Source organism: Schistocerca nitens, chromosome 1, assembly GCF_023898315.1.
Source record: "Schistocerca nitens isolate TAMUIC-IGC-003100 chromosome 1, iqSchNite1.1, whole genome shotgun sequence".
Lineage (NCBI taxonomy): Eukaryota > Metazoa > Arthropoda > Insecta > Orthoptera > Acrididae > Schistocerca > Schistocerca nitens.
In genome coordinates this window covers 126,853,206-126,868,491 of record NC_064614.1, presented here as the reverse complement: position 1 = coordinate 126,868,491, position 15,286 = coordinate 126,853,206, and the positions used below count along the sequence as shown (strand labels likewise).

At 41.1% G+C, this 15,286-nt stretch overlaps 1 protein-coding gene across 2 annotated transcripts in view; it reads right to left on the bottom strand.

Moving 5' to 3' along the window:
- Nucleotides 1-12,917, bottom strand: part of LOC126242798 (centrosomal protein 43-like) — a 51,805-nt gene extending 38,888 nt beyond the window's left edge. Inside the window, exon 1 of one of the 2 annotated variants that reach the window (XM_049948118.1) lies at nucleotides 12,592-12,917. In XM_049948118.1, the coding sequence (XP_049804075.1) occupies nucleotides 12,592-12,672 (81 nt within the window). In that variant the 5' untranslated portion in view covers nucleotides 12,673-12,917. The remainder of the gene's footprint in view (nucleotides 1-12,591) is intronic. The other variant, XM_049948117.1, reaches the window with a different exon arrangement.
- Between the last annotated feature and the right edge of the window lie 2,369 nt (nucleotides 12,918-15,286).

The following is a 15,286-nucleotide window of genomic DNA, read 5'->3' as shown; positions in this document are numbered from 1 at the left end:
GGAGTTTATCTATCATCTCCGTAACACTTTTGCGATTACTAAATGATCCTGTAACGAAGCACACTGCTCTACGTTGGATCTTCTCTCTCTCTTCTATCAACCCTATCTGGTACGGATCCCACACCGGTGAGCAGTATTCAAGCAGTGGGCGAACAAGTGTACTGTAACCTACTTCCTTTGTTTTTGGACTGCATTACCTTAGGATTCTTACAATGAATCTCAGTCTGGCATCTGCTTTACCAACAATTAATTTTATATGGTCATTCAATTTTAAATCACTCCTAATGCCTACTCCCAGATAATTTATGGAATTAACTGCTTCCAGTTGCTGATCTGCTACACTGTAGCTAAATGATAAAGGATCCTTCTTTCTATGTATTCACAGCACGTTACACTTGTCTACATTGAGATTCAATTGCCATTCCCTGTACCATGCGTCAATTCGTTGCAGATCCTCCTGCATTTCAGTACAATTTTCCATTGTTACAACCTCTCGATATACTACAGCATCATCCACAAAGAGCCTCAGTGTACTTCCGATGTTATCCACAAGGTCATTTATACATACTGTGAATAGCAACGGTCCTACGACACTCCACTCCACTGCGGCACAACTGAAATCACTCCTACTTCGGAAGACTTCTCTCCATTGAGAATGACATGCTGCATTCTGTTATCTAGGAACTCTTCAATCCAATCACACAATTGGTCTCAGAAAACATCGTTCTTGTGCAATGCAGCTAGCTCTTTATACGCACGAAGTAATGGCCGCTATCGACAGGGGATCTCAAGTTGATTCCGTATTTCTAGATTTCCAGAAAGTTTTTGACACCGTTCCGCACAAGCGACTTCTAATCAAGCTGCGGGCCTATGGGGTATCATCTCAGTTGTGCGACTGGATTCGCGATTTCCTGTCAGGAAGGTCGCAGTTCGTAGTAATAGAAGGAAAATCATCAAGTAAAATTGAAGTGATATCAGGTGTTCCCCAGGGAAGCGTCCTGGAACCGCTGCTGTTCCTGATCTATAAATGACCTGGGTGACAATCTGAGTAGTTCTCTTAGGTTGTTCGCAGATGATGCTGTAATTTACCGTCTAGTAAGGTCATCCTAAGACCAATATCAGTTGCAAACCAATTTAGAAAAGATTGCTGTATGGTGTGGCAGGTGGCAGTTGACACTAAATAACGAAAAGTGTGAGGTGATCCACATGAGTTCCAAAAGAAATCCGTTGGAATTCGATTACTCGATAAATAGTACAATTCTCAAGGCTGTCAATTCAACTAAATACCTGGGTGTTAAAATTACGAACAACTTCAGATAGATAATATTGTGGGGAAGGCGAGCCAAAGGTTGCGTTTCATTGGCAGGACACTTAGAAGATGCAACAAGTCCACAAAAGAGACAGCTTACACTACACTCGTTCGTCCCCTGTTAGAATATTGCTGCGCGGTGTGGGATCCTTACCAGGTGGGATTGACGGACGACATCGAAAGGGTGCAAAGAAGGGCAGCTTGTTTTGTATTATCACGTAATAGGGGAGAGAGTGTGGCAGATATGATACGCGAGTTGGGATGGAAGTCATTAAAGCAAAGACGTTTTTCGTCATGGTGAGATCTATTTACGAAATTTCAGTCACCAACTTTCTCTTCTGAATGCAAAAATATTTTGTTGAGCCCAACCTACATAGGTAGGAACGATCATCAAAATAAAATAAGAGAAATCAGAGCTCGAACAGAAAGGTTTAGGTGTTAGTTTTTCCCACGCGCTGTTCGGGAGTGGAATGGTAGAGGGATAGTATGATTGTGGTTCGATGAACCCTCTGCCAAGCACTTAAATGAGAATTGCAGAGTAATCATGTAGATGTAGATAGTCCATGCGCTCTTACTTTGTTCATTAAACGACTGTGGGGAACTGTATCAAACACCTTGCGGAAGTCAAGAAACATGGCATCTACCTGGGAACCAGTGTCTATGGCCCTCTGAGTCTCGTGGACAAATAGTGCAAGCTGGGTTTCACACGATCGTCTTTTTCGGAACCCATGCTGATTCCTACAGAGTAGATTTCTAGTCTCCAGAAAAGACATTATACTTGATTATAATACGTGTTCCAAAATTCTACAACTGATCAACGATAGAGATATAGGTCTATAGTTCTGCACATCTGTTCGACGTACCTTCTTGAAAACGGGGATGACCTGTGCCCTTTTCCAATCTTTTGGAATGCTACGCTCTTCTAGAGACCTATGGTACACCGCTGCAAGAAGTGCAAGAAGATGGTTAACTCCCTTTGCGTAAAATCGAGTTGGTATCCCATCACGTCCAGCGTCCTCTCCTCTTTTGAGCGATTTTAATTGTTTTTCTATTCCTCTGTCATCTATTTTGATATCTACCATTTTGTCATCTGTGCGACAATCTAGAGAAGGAACTACAGTGCAATCTTCCTCTGTGAAACAGCTTTGGAAAAAGACATTTAGTATTTCGGCCTTTAGTCTGTCATCCTCTGTTTCAGTACCATTTTGGTCACAGAGTGTCCGGACATTTTGTTTTGATCCACCTACCACTTTGACGTAAGACCAAAATTTCAGTACATAGACCTTTACTTTCGAATTCATTGAACGCCTCTCGCATAGCCCTACTCACACTACATTTCGCTTCATGTAATTTTTGTTTGTCTGCAAGGCTTTGGCTACATTTATGTTTGCTGTGAAGTTCCCTTTGCTTCTGTACCAGTTTTCTAACTTGGCTGTTGTACCACAGTGGCTCTTTAGCATCTATTACAATCTTGCTTGGCACATACTCTTCTAACGCATATTGTACGATGGTTTTGAACTTTGTCCACTGATCCTCAACACTATCTGTACTTGAGATAAAACTTTTATGTTGAGCCATCAAGTACTCTGAAATCTACTTTTGGTCACTTTTGCTAAACAGAAAAATCTCCCCACCTTTTTCAATATTTCTATTTACGGCTGAAATCACCAATGCTGTAACAGCTTTATGAGCACTGATTTCCTGTTCTGCGATAACTGTTTCAAATAGTTTGTCACCAGAAGGTCTAATATGTTATCGCCATGAGTCGGTTCTCTGTTTAACTGCTCAACATAGTTGTCAGATAATGCACTTAAAAAAATTTCACTGGATTCTTGTCCCTGCTTCCTGTTATAAGTGTTTGAGTCTCCCAGTCTATATCTGGTAAATTAAAATGTCCACCCAAAACTATAACATGGTCGGGAAATCTACTCGAAATATTTTCCAAATTTTCCTTCAGTTGCTCTACCACAACAGCTGCTGAGCCTATAGAGACATCCAATTACGATGTCTGAGCCTGCTATAACCGTGACCTTCACCCAAATTATTTCTCATTTCGGATCTCCGTCAATTTCCTTCAATACTATTGCACTTTTTATCACTATAAACATGCCTCCCCCTTCACTGTCCAGCTTGTCTCTGCATTACATTCCAATCTGAGTTTAAAATTTCATTACTGTTTACATCTGGTTTCAGCCAACTTTCCGTCTCTAGTATTATGTGGACATTGTGGCCGTTTATTAATGAGAGCAGTTCTGGGACCTTTCTATAGATGCTCCTGCAGTTTACTATTACCACATTAATATTGTCATTCCCTGTTGCGTTTTGCCTACTGCTACCTTGTCGTGTCTCAGGAGACATTTTGTCAGGCCTAGGGACTCAAACTGTGTGCCATAGGCTGCCTGATGCGCAACATCACTCTCGACGTCCATGGCGGGGTCCATCTTTGCAACATGACACCTCGCAGCGATGTACAGATGGGCCCAACAACAAGCCAAATGGACCGCTCAGGATTGGCATCACATTCTTTTCACTGATGAGTGTTGCATATGCCCTCAACTAGACAATCATCGGAGACACGTTTGGAGGCAAACTGGTTGGGTTGAATGCCTTAGACACACTGTCCAGCAAGTGAAGCATGGTGGAGGTTCCCTGCTGTTTTGGGGTGGCATTATGTGGGGCCGATGTATACCACTGGCGGTCATGGAAGGCGCCGTAATGGCTATACAATACGTGAATGCCATCCTCCGACCGATAGTGCAATGATATCGGCAGCCTACTGGCAAGGCACTTGTCTTCATGGACAACAATTCGTACCCCCATCGTGCACATCTTTTGAATGACTTCCTTTAGGATAACGACATTGCTTGACTAGAGCAGCCAGCATGTTCTCCAGACAAGAACCCTATCAAACATGCCTGGGATGGATAGAAAAGGGCTGTTTGTGAATGATGTGACCCACCAACTACTCTGAGGGATCTACGCCGAATCTCCGTTGAGGAGTGGGACTATCTGTGCCAACACTGCCTTGAGGAACTTGTCAATAGTATGCCACGATGAATACATGTGTGCATCAATGCAAGAGGATGTGTTACTGGGTATTACAGGTACCGGTGTGTATATCAATCTGAACCACCACCTCTGAAGGTGCTGCTGTATGATGGTACAACTTGCAATGTGTGGTTTTCATGAACAATAAAAAGGGTGGAAATAATGTTTATGTTGATCTCTATTCCAATTTTCTATAGAGGTTCTGGAACTCTCAGAACTGAGGTGATGCAAAACTTTTCTTGATGTGTGTATTTAATAACTACGCCTGACTTCTGGTAATATAGAAGATCAACTTAAACAGTTATGGCCCAATCAATCATTTCTTAAATACTCAATTACTTTTACACAGAGGTGTTATCAGTCCAATTTTTTTTACTGAAACTCAAATACGAAATAAAAAAAAAATAAAAAAAAAAACAGCATGGGTTTTGACAGACATAGGAGTTTCTTCTACATATTTAAGTATTTGTAAAACTATTCATATAGTCTTTTAAAGCACATTCTCTAGACTGCTAAGCGTTAGTACTTGTCTCATGTTTTGTTAAAATACAAGTACAGAGTCACCAGCTACAATTTTAATTGAAATATTTTCATTGCTAATATTAACTTTATTTAAGGGTATCAAATGAGCATATTTAAATGACAATTATTTTTTTATGCAGACAACGTTTAAATTTGAAACATACATGTTCAAGCAGTGAGTTCTCAAGTGAATGTTTCATTAGCGTGTCTGTTTTGCACTCACTGTGAGTTATTAGATTCTGTTAACTTCATATCTTTTTCATTAAACTAATACATTCTTCCTAGTGTGCTTAATTCAGGTACACCAACAGTGCATAATGTGTTTTCCAAAGGCACAAAACAAGTCTTCTTTCTCCGGCCTAAAAAATTAAACTAATGGTCAAGGTGGGTGGAGAAAAAGTGGTTCAGCATCTCCTCCATCATATGCATTCCTGACAAAGGCATCATATACAGCTGCCAGAAAAAAGTTTTGTTGAGGAAAGGTACATGTCCACTGCAGGACATTTTCACTGAATGAGATAATCAAGGAAGGGTTTTCAAAACAAGTTACTTTTCTAATTTCTAATGACTCGCAGGAAAGAGGCTTGTAATTGTGAAAATTCCTGGTACCAGCTAGTGTACCTGCTATCAAAATTCTTCTAGAGCTTCTTCCATAGGAAATTTACATTGAATTTCTCTAAGAAATGAAAAAATCATTTGTTGATATTAGTCTTGCAGTTTGATATTAGCCTAGCAGAAGACTAGCTTTTCTCAATACATGTTGTACAGTTCCTCCCACCACATCACACACAGATTTACTGTAGCTAGTAGCAAAAAAGGAATTGTGGGATTTCGGTTGGGTTGTAGCCCAAGGAAACACACTCATCTCTGTAAAACTCGGTTTATTTCATTACAGACATCCACATTACAACAAGTTGTACAGCCAACTGAACAAGCAAGACAAGACAGCATGGGACGTTAGGTTAACAGAGTCAAAGTACTTGCGATGGTGGAGATGTGTTGTTCGTACTTGTCGACGCCACACAGCTGCCAACCCCCCTCCACCCCCGCAGTGAGCAGCACAGTTTGAGAGTAGCGGAAGAAGGATGTGTCCGGCAGTGAGGGAAATGGCAGTGATACGATGGGGATGTCCATCTCCAGTGATTGTTGCGACAGGGACGGCGCTGGGAGGTTGACATGGATGGGCGGACAGCACACCTCGACCCAGTGTATTTAACGCCCGACGACGTTATGCAGCCTTCCAAGCACTCAGGACTTGCACTCAAGCTATGTCCACTCAGAGCTGCTACCGCAGATCTCACCCGAATATGCGTCTGCACCATCAACAATGCCGTTCCTCCGGTTCTCGCCCCCTCTCTCTCTCTCTCTCTCTCTCTCTCTCTCTCTCTCTACGTCCTCCTCCCTACCCCCTTTAGTGGTTCTGCAAACCGACGTCCCACTCAAACATGTGGAGAACATCACCATCCTCACCAAAAACATCCACCTCTTCATCCTGCTGCAAGACAACTCGCCCCGCCCGACAGGGGACACCGCTCCCCCGCGGGGTCGACCACACATTTCTCCGAGCTACAGTAACACCCATAGAGAGGGTTATAGTTCAAATGCTGCCAGCTGACAACACAGGGGACACAGTCCCTACCCACACCGCTCCATCTTCACGCTCGTGCCGATGCCTCGTCTGCCCACACCACCTAGAAGTGTTCAACGTCGACATCCCAGCGTGATCCCTGCCACAATAACCTCCAGAGATGGACATCCCCATCACATCACTGCTGTCTCCCTTACCACCTTCAAATATGAATGACATATCTCTGCCACTGCAAGTTCTTTGACTCTGTTAACCTAATGGCCCATGCCATCTTGCTTGTTCAGTTGGCTGTACGACTTCTTGTAATGTGGACGTCTGTAATGAAATATATCGAGTCTTACAGAAATGAGAGTGTTTCCTTGGGCTACAACCCAACAAAATCCCATAGAATGTTCAGCATCACTGGAAAAATCATTTGTGTGTTCACAAGTTCTTCCTAATTTTATATTGAACAGCACATCCATCAGTAAAATAATGTGATTTCCTGACTTGGGGGTAGAGTTCAGCCAACTGCTTAACCATATCTTTCTGATCAGCTTTTACAAATCCTACAATGTGATACATACCATCACTTATAAAGCAATGGTTTGCTGTTATCAATTTATTTTCCTCATTTACTACATAAACATAAATGGGATGGATTATACAGCTGCTTCTTGTCCAGTGGTAACACTGGATTTCATTCTGAAACACTGCAGTTTTCAGCAAAGTCTATTAACAGAGTTGCTTTGTCTGGGGTTAGATTTTCTTTCAAATTTTTCACGGCCCTTGACAGACACTTAAAATATAAAGAAGAGTGGTTTATTTGCCTGTAATTTTGTTACCAACAAATCGGTGTGTTCATCAACAGTTGCAGATTGCTTTACCAATTCAGTATGATGGTCTGTGTTAATCCACTGGCTGTACTCAATTTCACTATCATAATCTTTGTAAGATAACGTTTCCTTCAAAAATTCTAACAATTTGTCATCACTGGGAAATCATTACAGTGATTAAGCATGCAGTCATAGTTTACCAAGTCACATACAGGAAATTTTATAAGTTCTTCATATGTTTGAGTGTGTTCCACACCCAAAAGCAGTTTTACATTTTCATGAATACCACAGACACAAAATGAATGAGTGCCTGCAGCACCAGCTAAAATATATCACTTTGGTCTTGGTGAACAAAATTTTGAAAAACAAATGTAAATGTTTGGGTTCTCCCATTTAATACAATATTATAGTTCCCTTGGGTTGCAGAGGGTAAGTCTTTTTTTGCATACACTCATTCTTCTGAATGCTAACTTTGTCTTTTGCTCCTGGAAACATTCACGTATATTCATCATTTTGGTAAAAATCAGTAACAAACTTTACAACTTTGTCAATGATCATTTTACTTCTTTTTGGCTTAGGAATTCCGTTTCCTTGTCTGTCGAATTACATACTCACTAACATTGAATTCTGACATAATTTTTTTCTGCTGACCAAGATGGAGGAGCTAAAATTAAAACTAGAATTTTTTCAGACCTTTTTACACCAGCCACTTTTTATTGCATTATAATATCATATTATCAAAATCTTTGGCTTTGTCAACAATTTCATCATATGTGCTATCCTCCCTACTGTCAGAAATTTCAGTGCTGCAATCCAATCCCTGGTACAGTTTTCCTATCTTCCTTTTGCCATAAGCGATCTTGCTGTGATTTGGTGACCGGAATGAAGTTTTAAGGGAGAGCGTCCCAAATCATCTGAAGTTTTATTTGCATCCTTGATACTTTGACTTTTTAGCACTCACTCATGAAATGTCACTTCATGGTCACTGGCAGCACTTTCATTTTCATCACTGATGCATCTTTTGTTCAGAAATTTTACAATACGTTGTACTTGACATTCACTCTCCTAGCATTAATGATTTAGACAAAGGCAAACTTACTGACCTGAAAGATTTTTTAAATGTCTGCCTGTGTATTCTGAAAGGACCACAACAATGTGTTTGATGCCTTACAAAAACCCTCAGATATAGTAACTGAGATGTTCACACAGTTCTTTCTCGATCATCTGGGAAGTTTATACTAGACCATAACACTACCAAATCTTGCTGGTCTTCACTCAGCTCTAAACAATTTTAAAGATTTTTTACTGGGATGATAGGTCATCAACTGACATGGTGTTGTAAGTATTTTTCTGACAATACATGAATTTGTATTTTCCATTGTAAATGACTGAGGACTACTTCAGTTAAAAAGGGTCAACGGAGGCGTCCGATCCCACCTGTCGGCTTTGACCCGTGATGTAAGGCTGTTGTGGTGTGTGACATCATGACGGTGTGGAATTTAGTTTATGAGTGTGTTGTATTTATAGATGTCATTTTGTTGGGGTCGGTGGTGCCCCATGGTGGTGTGTTTGAGGTTTGCTTGTTTCGTGGTGTAATGGGTTCATTTTGGTGTTGCTGCTTGCCCTGCGAGGTATTGGTTTTGATTGTGCTGTGACGGGAATTGGTTTCAGTGAGTTAACAATTTAGTTTTTATTGTGTCTAATTTATTGCAGTGCTGTTTGCTGTATGTAATGCGTTAATTTTTTTAATTTAATTTGTGGCTGCTTTTGTTAGGTACAGATATGATGGATAAAGTCCTCGTTTGCGTGCGGAAATGAGGGACAATGTGTTGTCCCTTATAAAAGTTTTGCAACTGTATGGGCTGCTGGCAGAAGTGGTTAGGTGTGGCGTGTGTCAGCAGGAAATGAGGTTGGCAGAAGTTCCGGCGTCTCGGACCAGGGATGTCTACATGTGGCGGTGCCATAGGGACAACCTATGGCGCTCCGTAAGGCGTGTTACCTGGTTCAGGGGTCTAGGTTGGGCATGCGAGAGATTATGTTGATGACATATTATTTTTGTTATAGATCCTCTCACAGTTTTTGTGCGCATGAGACTGGTGTGAGTAAGAGGACGGTTCTTGACTGGTTTTCGTTTTGTAAGGAAGTGTGTTCTGAGTATATTAAGTACAGGGGTAAGTTGGGTGGGCCTGGGGTGGTGGTGGAGGTTGACAAGTCACAGTTTGGGAAGAAGTAGTATGGGAGGGATAAGTCTCTGGTTGGTTTATGGGTGTGGGGGGAGGGCATAGTATCTGGGGGTGTTTTTCAGGTTTTGGAGGGGCGGACGAAAAGGGAAGTGGTGGAATTAATTGAGTAGTTTATTGAAGAGGGCAGCACAATAGTTTCCGATGCTTTTTCCTCTTATAGGGGGTTGGGCGAGAGGGGGAATCATCGTCTAGTTAACCATAGTTTGGAATTCAAAAATTATGAGACTGGGACTTGTACAAATATGATAGAGGGGTTTTGGGGGGCGGTTAAGTCAGTTATTGGGAGCGGGAAGAGGTGCTCTTCTAACCCTCAGTCTCATTTAGATAAGTATTGTTGGTGGAAGAGTGTCCCTGAGGGCTACTGCGTTTTTCGTTGTTTTGTTTTTTTTTTTTACTAAGGGCAATTAGTAAAATGTATAGGCCGAAGGTGGTTGGTTAAGGTGGTGTTGTGAGGGAGGGTGGCTGTGGCTCGGAGGGGGGGGGGGGCGTAGTTGTTGGTCATGTTTGTGGAGGTAGGTGGGTGGTTGTTATGTGATTATGTTGTGGAGGATCTATTTTGTTGCAGTAGTTGTTGAGTTGTGGTGTGCGATTGAGATTTGTGTGTGTGTGTGTGTGTGTGTGTGTGTGTGTGTGTGAGAGAGAGAGAGAGAGTTGCTGTTGACCTATATAAGTGACGCGAAGTGTTTGATTCCGAAGAGCAGTCGTAGCTATGGGTGTTTTGGTATCATGAGCTGCTGTTGAGCTATATAGGTCAAGGGAAGCATTCGATTCCAATTTTGTTTGTCTAGGTGTTCGTTTTGTGTACCAATAGTTGTGGCGGTGGTGTAATTTTTGGGGGTTTATAATATGGTATCGACAGCTGCTGTTGAGCTATATATGCAAAGGGAAGTGACCGATTCCAGAGGATACTGTATGCAGTGGAATTTGGGAATTTTGTATTGTTGATTTATTTCGTTGTTTTGTGACGTTTGGTATGGTGGTGTGTGTTTATATGAGTTTATATTTAGTTTGTCCCCTCCCAAAAACTCCCAATTATCCATGCTTGTCCCGTTAGTCTGATTATATTTTTGAAGGAAGATGTGTGTGTTGGTTTTTTGATCTATTTTCGTCTTTGTTGTCGGGTGGAATCAAACGCTTCTGTATTCCCGTTAAAAACACTGTACATTACAAACAATGATAAATGGTTGTACCACAAGCAAATATGACCTGTCTCACAGAAGAAAAGGAGCAATTGAGGCCAAATGGGCTGATTGTTGCATGTCAACGATGTTCAACAATACGTGACAGTGGTTGTTGTAGTGTTTTCGTGTACAGGTTTTAAACAAGCAACTGCAAACACACAGAACACGTTAACACTGTGAGATGGTGGTTAGTTGCACAGATACATGCAACATATTATACTCTTTCAACAACCATTTAGTTAATATAATGAAATAAATTTTTCACACTTAAGATTAATTTGTCTGCCTAGAATAACTGATGTTTAAATATGTTAATTTGAGACCACAGCATCTGAGGCAGTGGTTGTCAGACCTGTCTCAACTTACTTGGAATGACTCATTTTTTATCACAGTAAAAAGTTTTTTGACTTCCAACTTATTTGCGTCCACTCGCATTAAAACCACTAAATTTTTATTTTAATAGAAAGGTTAACATTAGAAATTTTGTAAGACCCAAGCTACATTCCCAGCAGGATGAAGAAATGTGATGTTACTTTACTACTTAAATAAATGTATTGTTGTTACCTATATGCATCTCTCTCTCTCTCTCAAGTCCTGATAAAATCCAAAATGAAAAGCTTAATGTACACATGAGTTGTATTTTGTTTAGATAGGTACCACCTTGCTTGGACATTCTCACAGAGCCAAATTCAGAACATCACTGTATTGAAAATTCAAAATAAAGTTTTAGTCTGAGACCAAAAAGAATTTGTAGAAGTTCTTAGTTACAGATATAAGCAGATATACAAAGTTTCATGAAAATCTGAGATGGACCGTTACAAATCCTAGAATTATTTGGTGCGTTGACATGGAATGACCCTACATTCAATGTCCCCTGTTAGTTCTATGTTGAACTGGTCCTCACACTTATACAGTATTTAGGATGGGTTGTACAAGTATTGTGCAAGCAGTCTCGGATTGCGTTTTTCTAGTATCCTATCAACCAAAGCCTGCCACATGCTTTACTTATAACTGAGACTATTTGATCCTTATATTTCTTATCCCTAATATTTATGCTATTTTATTCCTGACAGTATTTAGATATGGATAAGAGCACCATCTGCAAAAAGCCCATGGCCAATATTAATATTGTCTGCGAGGTCATTAACATGGACTGCAAGGGTCCCAACACATCTGTCAGGACCACACCTTAAGTTAATTCTACTTTTGACGATGACACTTCTCTATGCAACGTCCTCTCTACCAGTAAATCATCAACCAACGATGCGATTGCAAAAAAATGGTTCAAATGGCTCTGAGCAATATGGGACTTAACAGCTATGGTCATCATTCCCCTAGAACTTTGAACTACTTAAACCTAACTAACCTAAGGACAGCACACAACACCCAGTCATCACGAGGCAGAGAAAATCCTTAACCTCACCGGGAATCGAACCCGGGCGTGGGAAGCGAGAACGCTACCTCACGACCACGAGCTGCGGACGATGCGATTGCACTTACATTAATATGCGCTGGTTTAGTACTGATTTCAGGAAGCAATGTGGGGAATGTCCCAAGTCCGACTTCGTTTCCCCTACGGCGTACATCATTACCACAAAAACATGATCCGTTCAGCGCTTTCATGACTGACGGATGATAAACAAGCACTACACTTCTGCAAATAATGTCTGCACATCTCGTGCGTCGTCAGAAGAAGACGACACAATATCAGTATAAAACTTATGACTCTGCTTTTATAATTATTTTAAACTTCGCTGTAATTATGAGATACGCCCGTCACAAAGTAATAGAAATTGGGCTCCTAACAACGAATCGAGATATGTCAAAAAATTGTAGTCGTACAGTGAACACTATTCGAAAAACGGTTGGAAGTCGTTCTTCTTACCCTAATTTTCGCCAAAACACCATTATTTTCTAGTGTTTGAGCAATCAGTTCACGTAACTCCGGTCCTTCTTCCGCTGACATAGCTACTGTATTTCATTCAACTTCCTAAAACATAAACAACGCCAAAACCCAAACTGCCTCCACAGATATGATAAAGACAACAACTGACGCTCAAAATAAATATCGACCAAGGTTCATAGCTTCATCATCTGGTGAAACCTATGGTAAAACTTCGAAGTCCAGTTTCAGCAGAGAAACATATAACACTTTCTGTTATATGATGCCTGACAGGACACAGTCTACTCAGTTTGGTTACTTGAACGCTTGTGGTCACCTTGTGGAACTCTGTCAACACATCGCAGAACTTTCAACGGCGTAGTAACTGTGGTTCTTGAGCAGTTTGAATTTCAGCGCGCTCAGTCCTGTACTCCTGGCGCTAAGTATTAGTTGCATTCGGTAGGAGGGTACGTTTGATTCTGAGTGTTTCCTATGGTAATCCGGTTTTAACATTTTCTCCATTTTATGGTAAGTTCATTTACACTAATAACTGTCTAGAAGCAGAAAATATTGAAGATTTTCGAAAATTTTTGGGTTGGTCTAGGAGGATTTTCCATATGATTTTAATACACCTGAAGGCAGGGCAGGTCCGTTCGTAAACGCGAACTAGGTGATGACCTAGGGCTCTAGAATTTGGGGCGCGCTTCGATCGTGCGCGACAAGCCCGCATGCGCTTGCGCTGCGGTTTACTTTGCTGTTGCGCTACGGTACCGGGAGCGATAAATCCTCGGTTACTGTACACAGACAGAGCAACAGACAGGACACAAGGCAATGTTACACAGATTCTCTTTGACTCTTCAGAACTTCGCGAGTAAATGTTAAAGGAGAGACGAGTAGCAGTTGTTGACGTCACCTCCGCAGTCCAGAAAATTCCAGGTCTACAACAAATTGATGTCAAGGATATTGGATGGTAGTTTTGTGGATCACTTCTACTACAGTCCTTATGGACAGGTGTAACATGTGCCTTTTTTCAAGAACTGGGCACGGTTTTGTGTTCAGGGGTCTACGATAGATTATACTTAGAAGAGGGACTAACTCAGCTGCAAATTCATTGTAGAATCCGACAGGGATTCCATTGGGACCTGGAGCTTTGTTTAGTTTTAAACATTTTAGCTGTTTCTCAACACCATTGACACTAATACGTATTTCATTCATGTTTTCAGTGGTACAAGGATTAAAATGGGCGCAATTCTGCTGGGTTTTTCTTTGTAAAGGAACATTTGAAAATGGAGTTAAGCATTTCAACTTTTGCTTTGCCCCTCTCAATTTTAGTTCCTGTCTCACTCGCTAGGGACTGGACACAAACTTTGATGCCTTTACATATGACCAGAATTTCTTTGGGTTCTTCGAAAGATCACTTGACAATATTCTGCTATGATAATCATCGAACGAATCACGCAATGCTCTTGTGACAACCAAACACGTTTAATTCAACATGTCTCTATCTATAGTCCTGCACTTGGTTTTACACATATTATGCAGTAATCTCTGTTTCTTTAGAAGTTTCTTTACAATGACTGTTTACCATGGAGGTTCCCTCCCTTTATGAACTGTTCCTACTGGGTACATATCTTTCCAGTGGGTGGTCAACTGGTCTTTTAAAGTTGAGCCAGAGTTCCTCTACATGCTCCTGACTTGTGATGAAATTTTCGAGTTCTTCATTAATATACGACACTGCTGATTTTTTACCTAGTTTACTGAACATATATCTTTCTGCTTGTTTTAGTTGTACTTTGGTAACCATTGCTGCCACAACCGCATCATGGTCACTGATATCAGTTTCGATACGTACATCCTCAAAAAGATAAGGTCCATTTGTTGCCAGTAAGTCCAATATATTTCCATCATGAGTGGGGTTCATAGTAGTTTTCAGAGAAGGCATTTAGTAAAGTTTCACAGGATGTCTTATCGTGCCCACCACTAACAAAACTGTAATTTTCCCAACTAATTGTTGGATGATTAAAGTCTCCACCAACGATTACAATGTGGCTGGGAACTTACGTGCAGGTGATCTGCTGTCAAGTTTTTGGTTACATCAGGAGATGAGTCTGGTGGGCGATAGAGAGAGATCCAATTATCATTTTATGCCCACCCCTAATAATGAATCTTGCCCAAACAATTTCACATGCAGCTTAAATATCTATCTCGGTGAAGTTGAGTTTCTTGTGTACTGTGACAAGAACACCACCCCCATTTCCCATTTGCCTATCCTTTCGACATACGCTTAAATTTTTTCCAAAAATCTCACTGCTGTCAATTTCAGGCTTTAATCAGCCTTCTGTGTCTGGTACTATGTGAGCTTCCCTGCTTTTCATGAGTTCTTCAAAATCTGGCACTTTGTTGTGAATGCTTTGGCAATTTCCCATTAGGATTTTAATACTCTCACCTGTAGAATCCATTTCTTTCGATCTTACATGGTACTTCTGAGTTTCCCACAGCTGCCGTTATCTGGATTGGATGGAGAGTCGGCTAATCTAAAGAAACCCTTGTGTGCACCCTAAGCACAGTGAGCTATCTGAGTAGCCCCTCTGATGTGAAGTGCACACATGACCTATTTAGGGGGACCCTACAGTTCGCAACCATATGGCGCAAGCCCAGGAAGTCGCATCCTAGCTAGTCATAGAACTTTCGAAGTCGC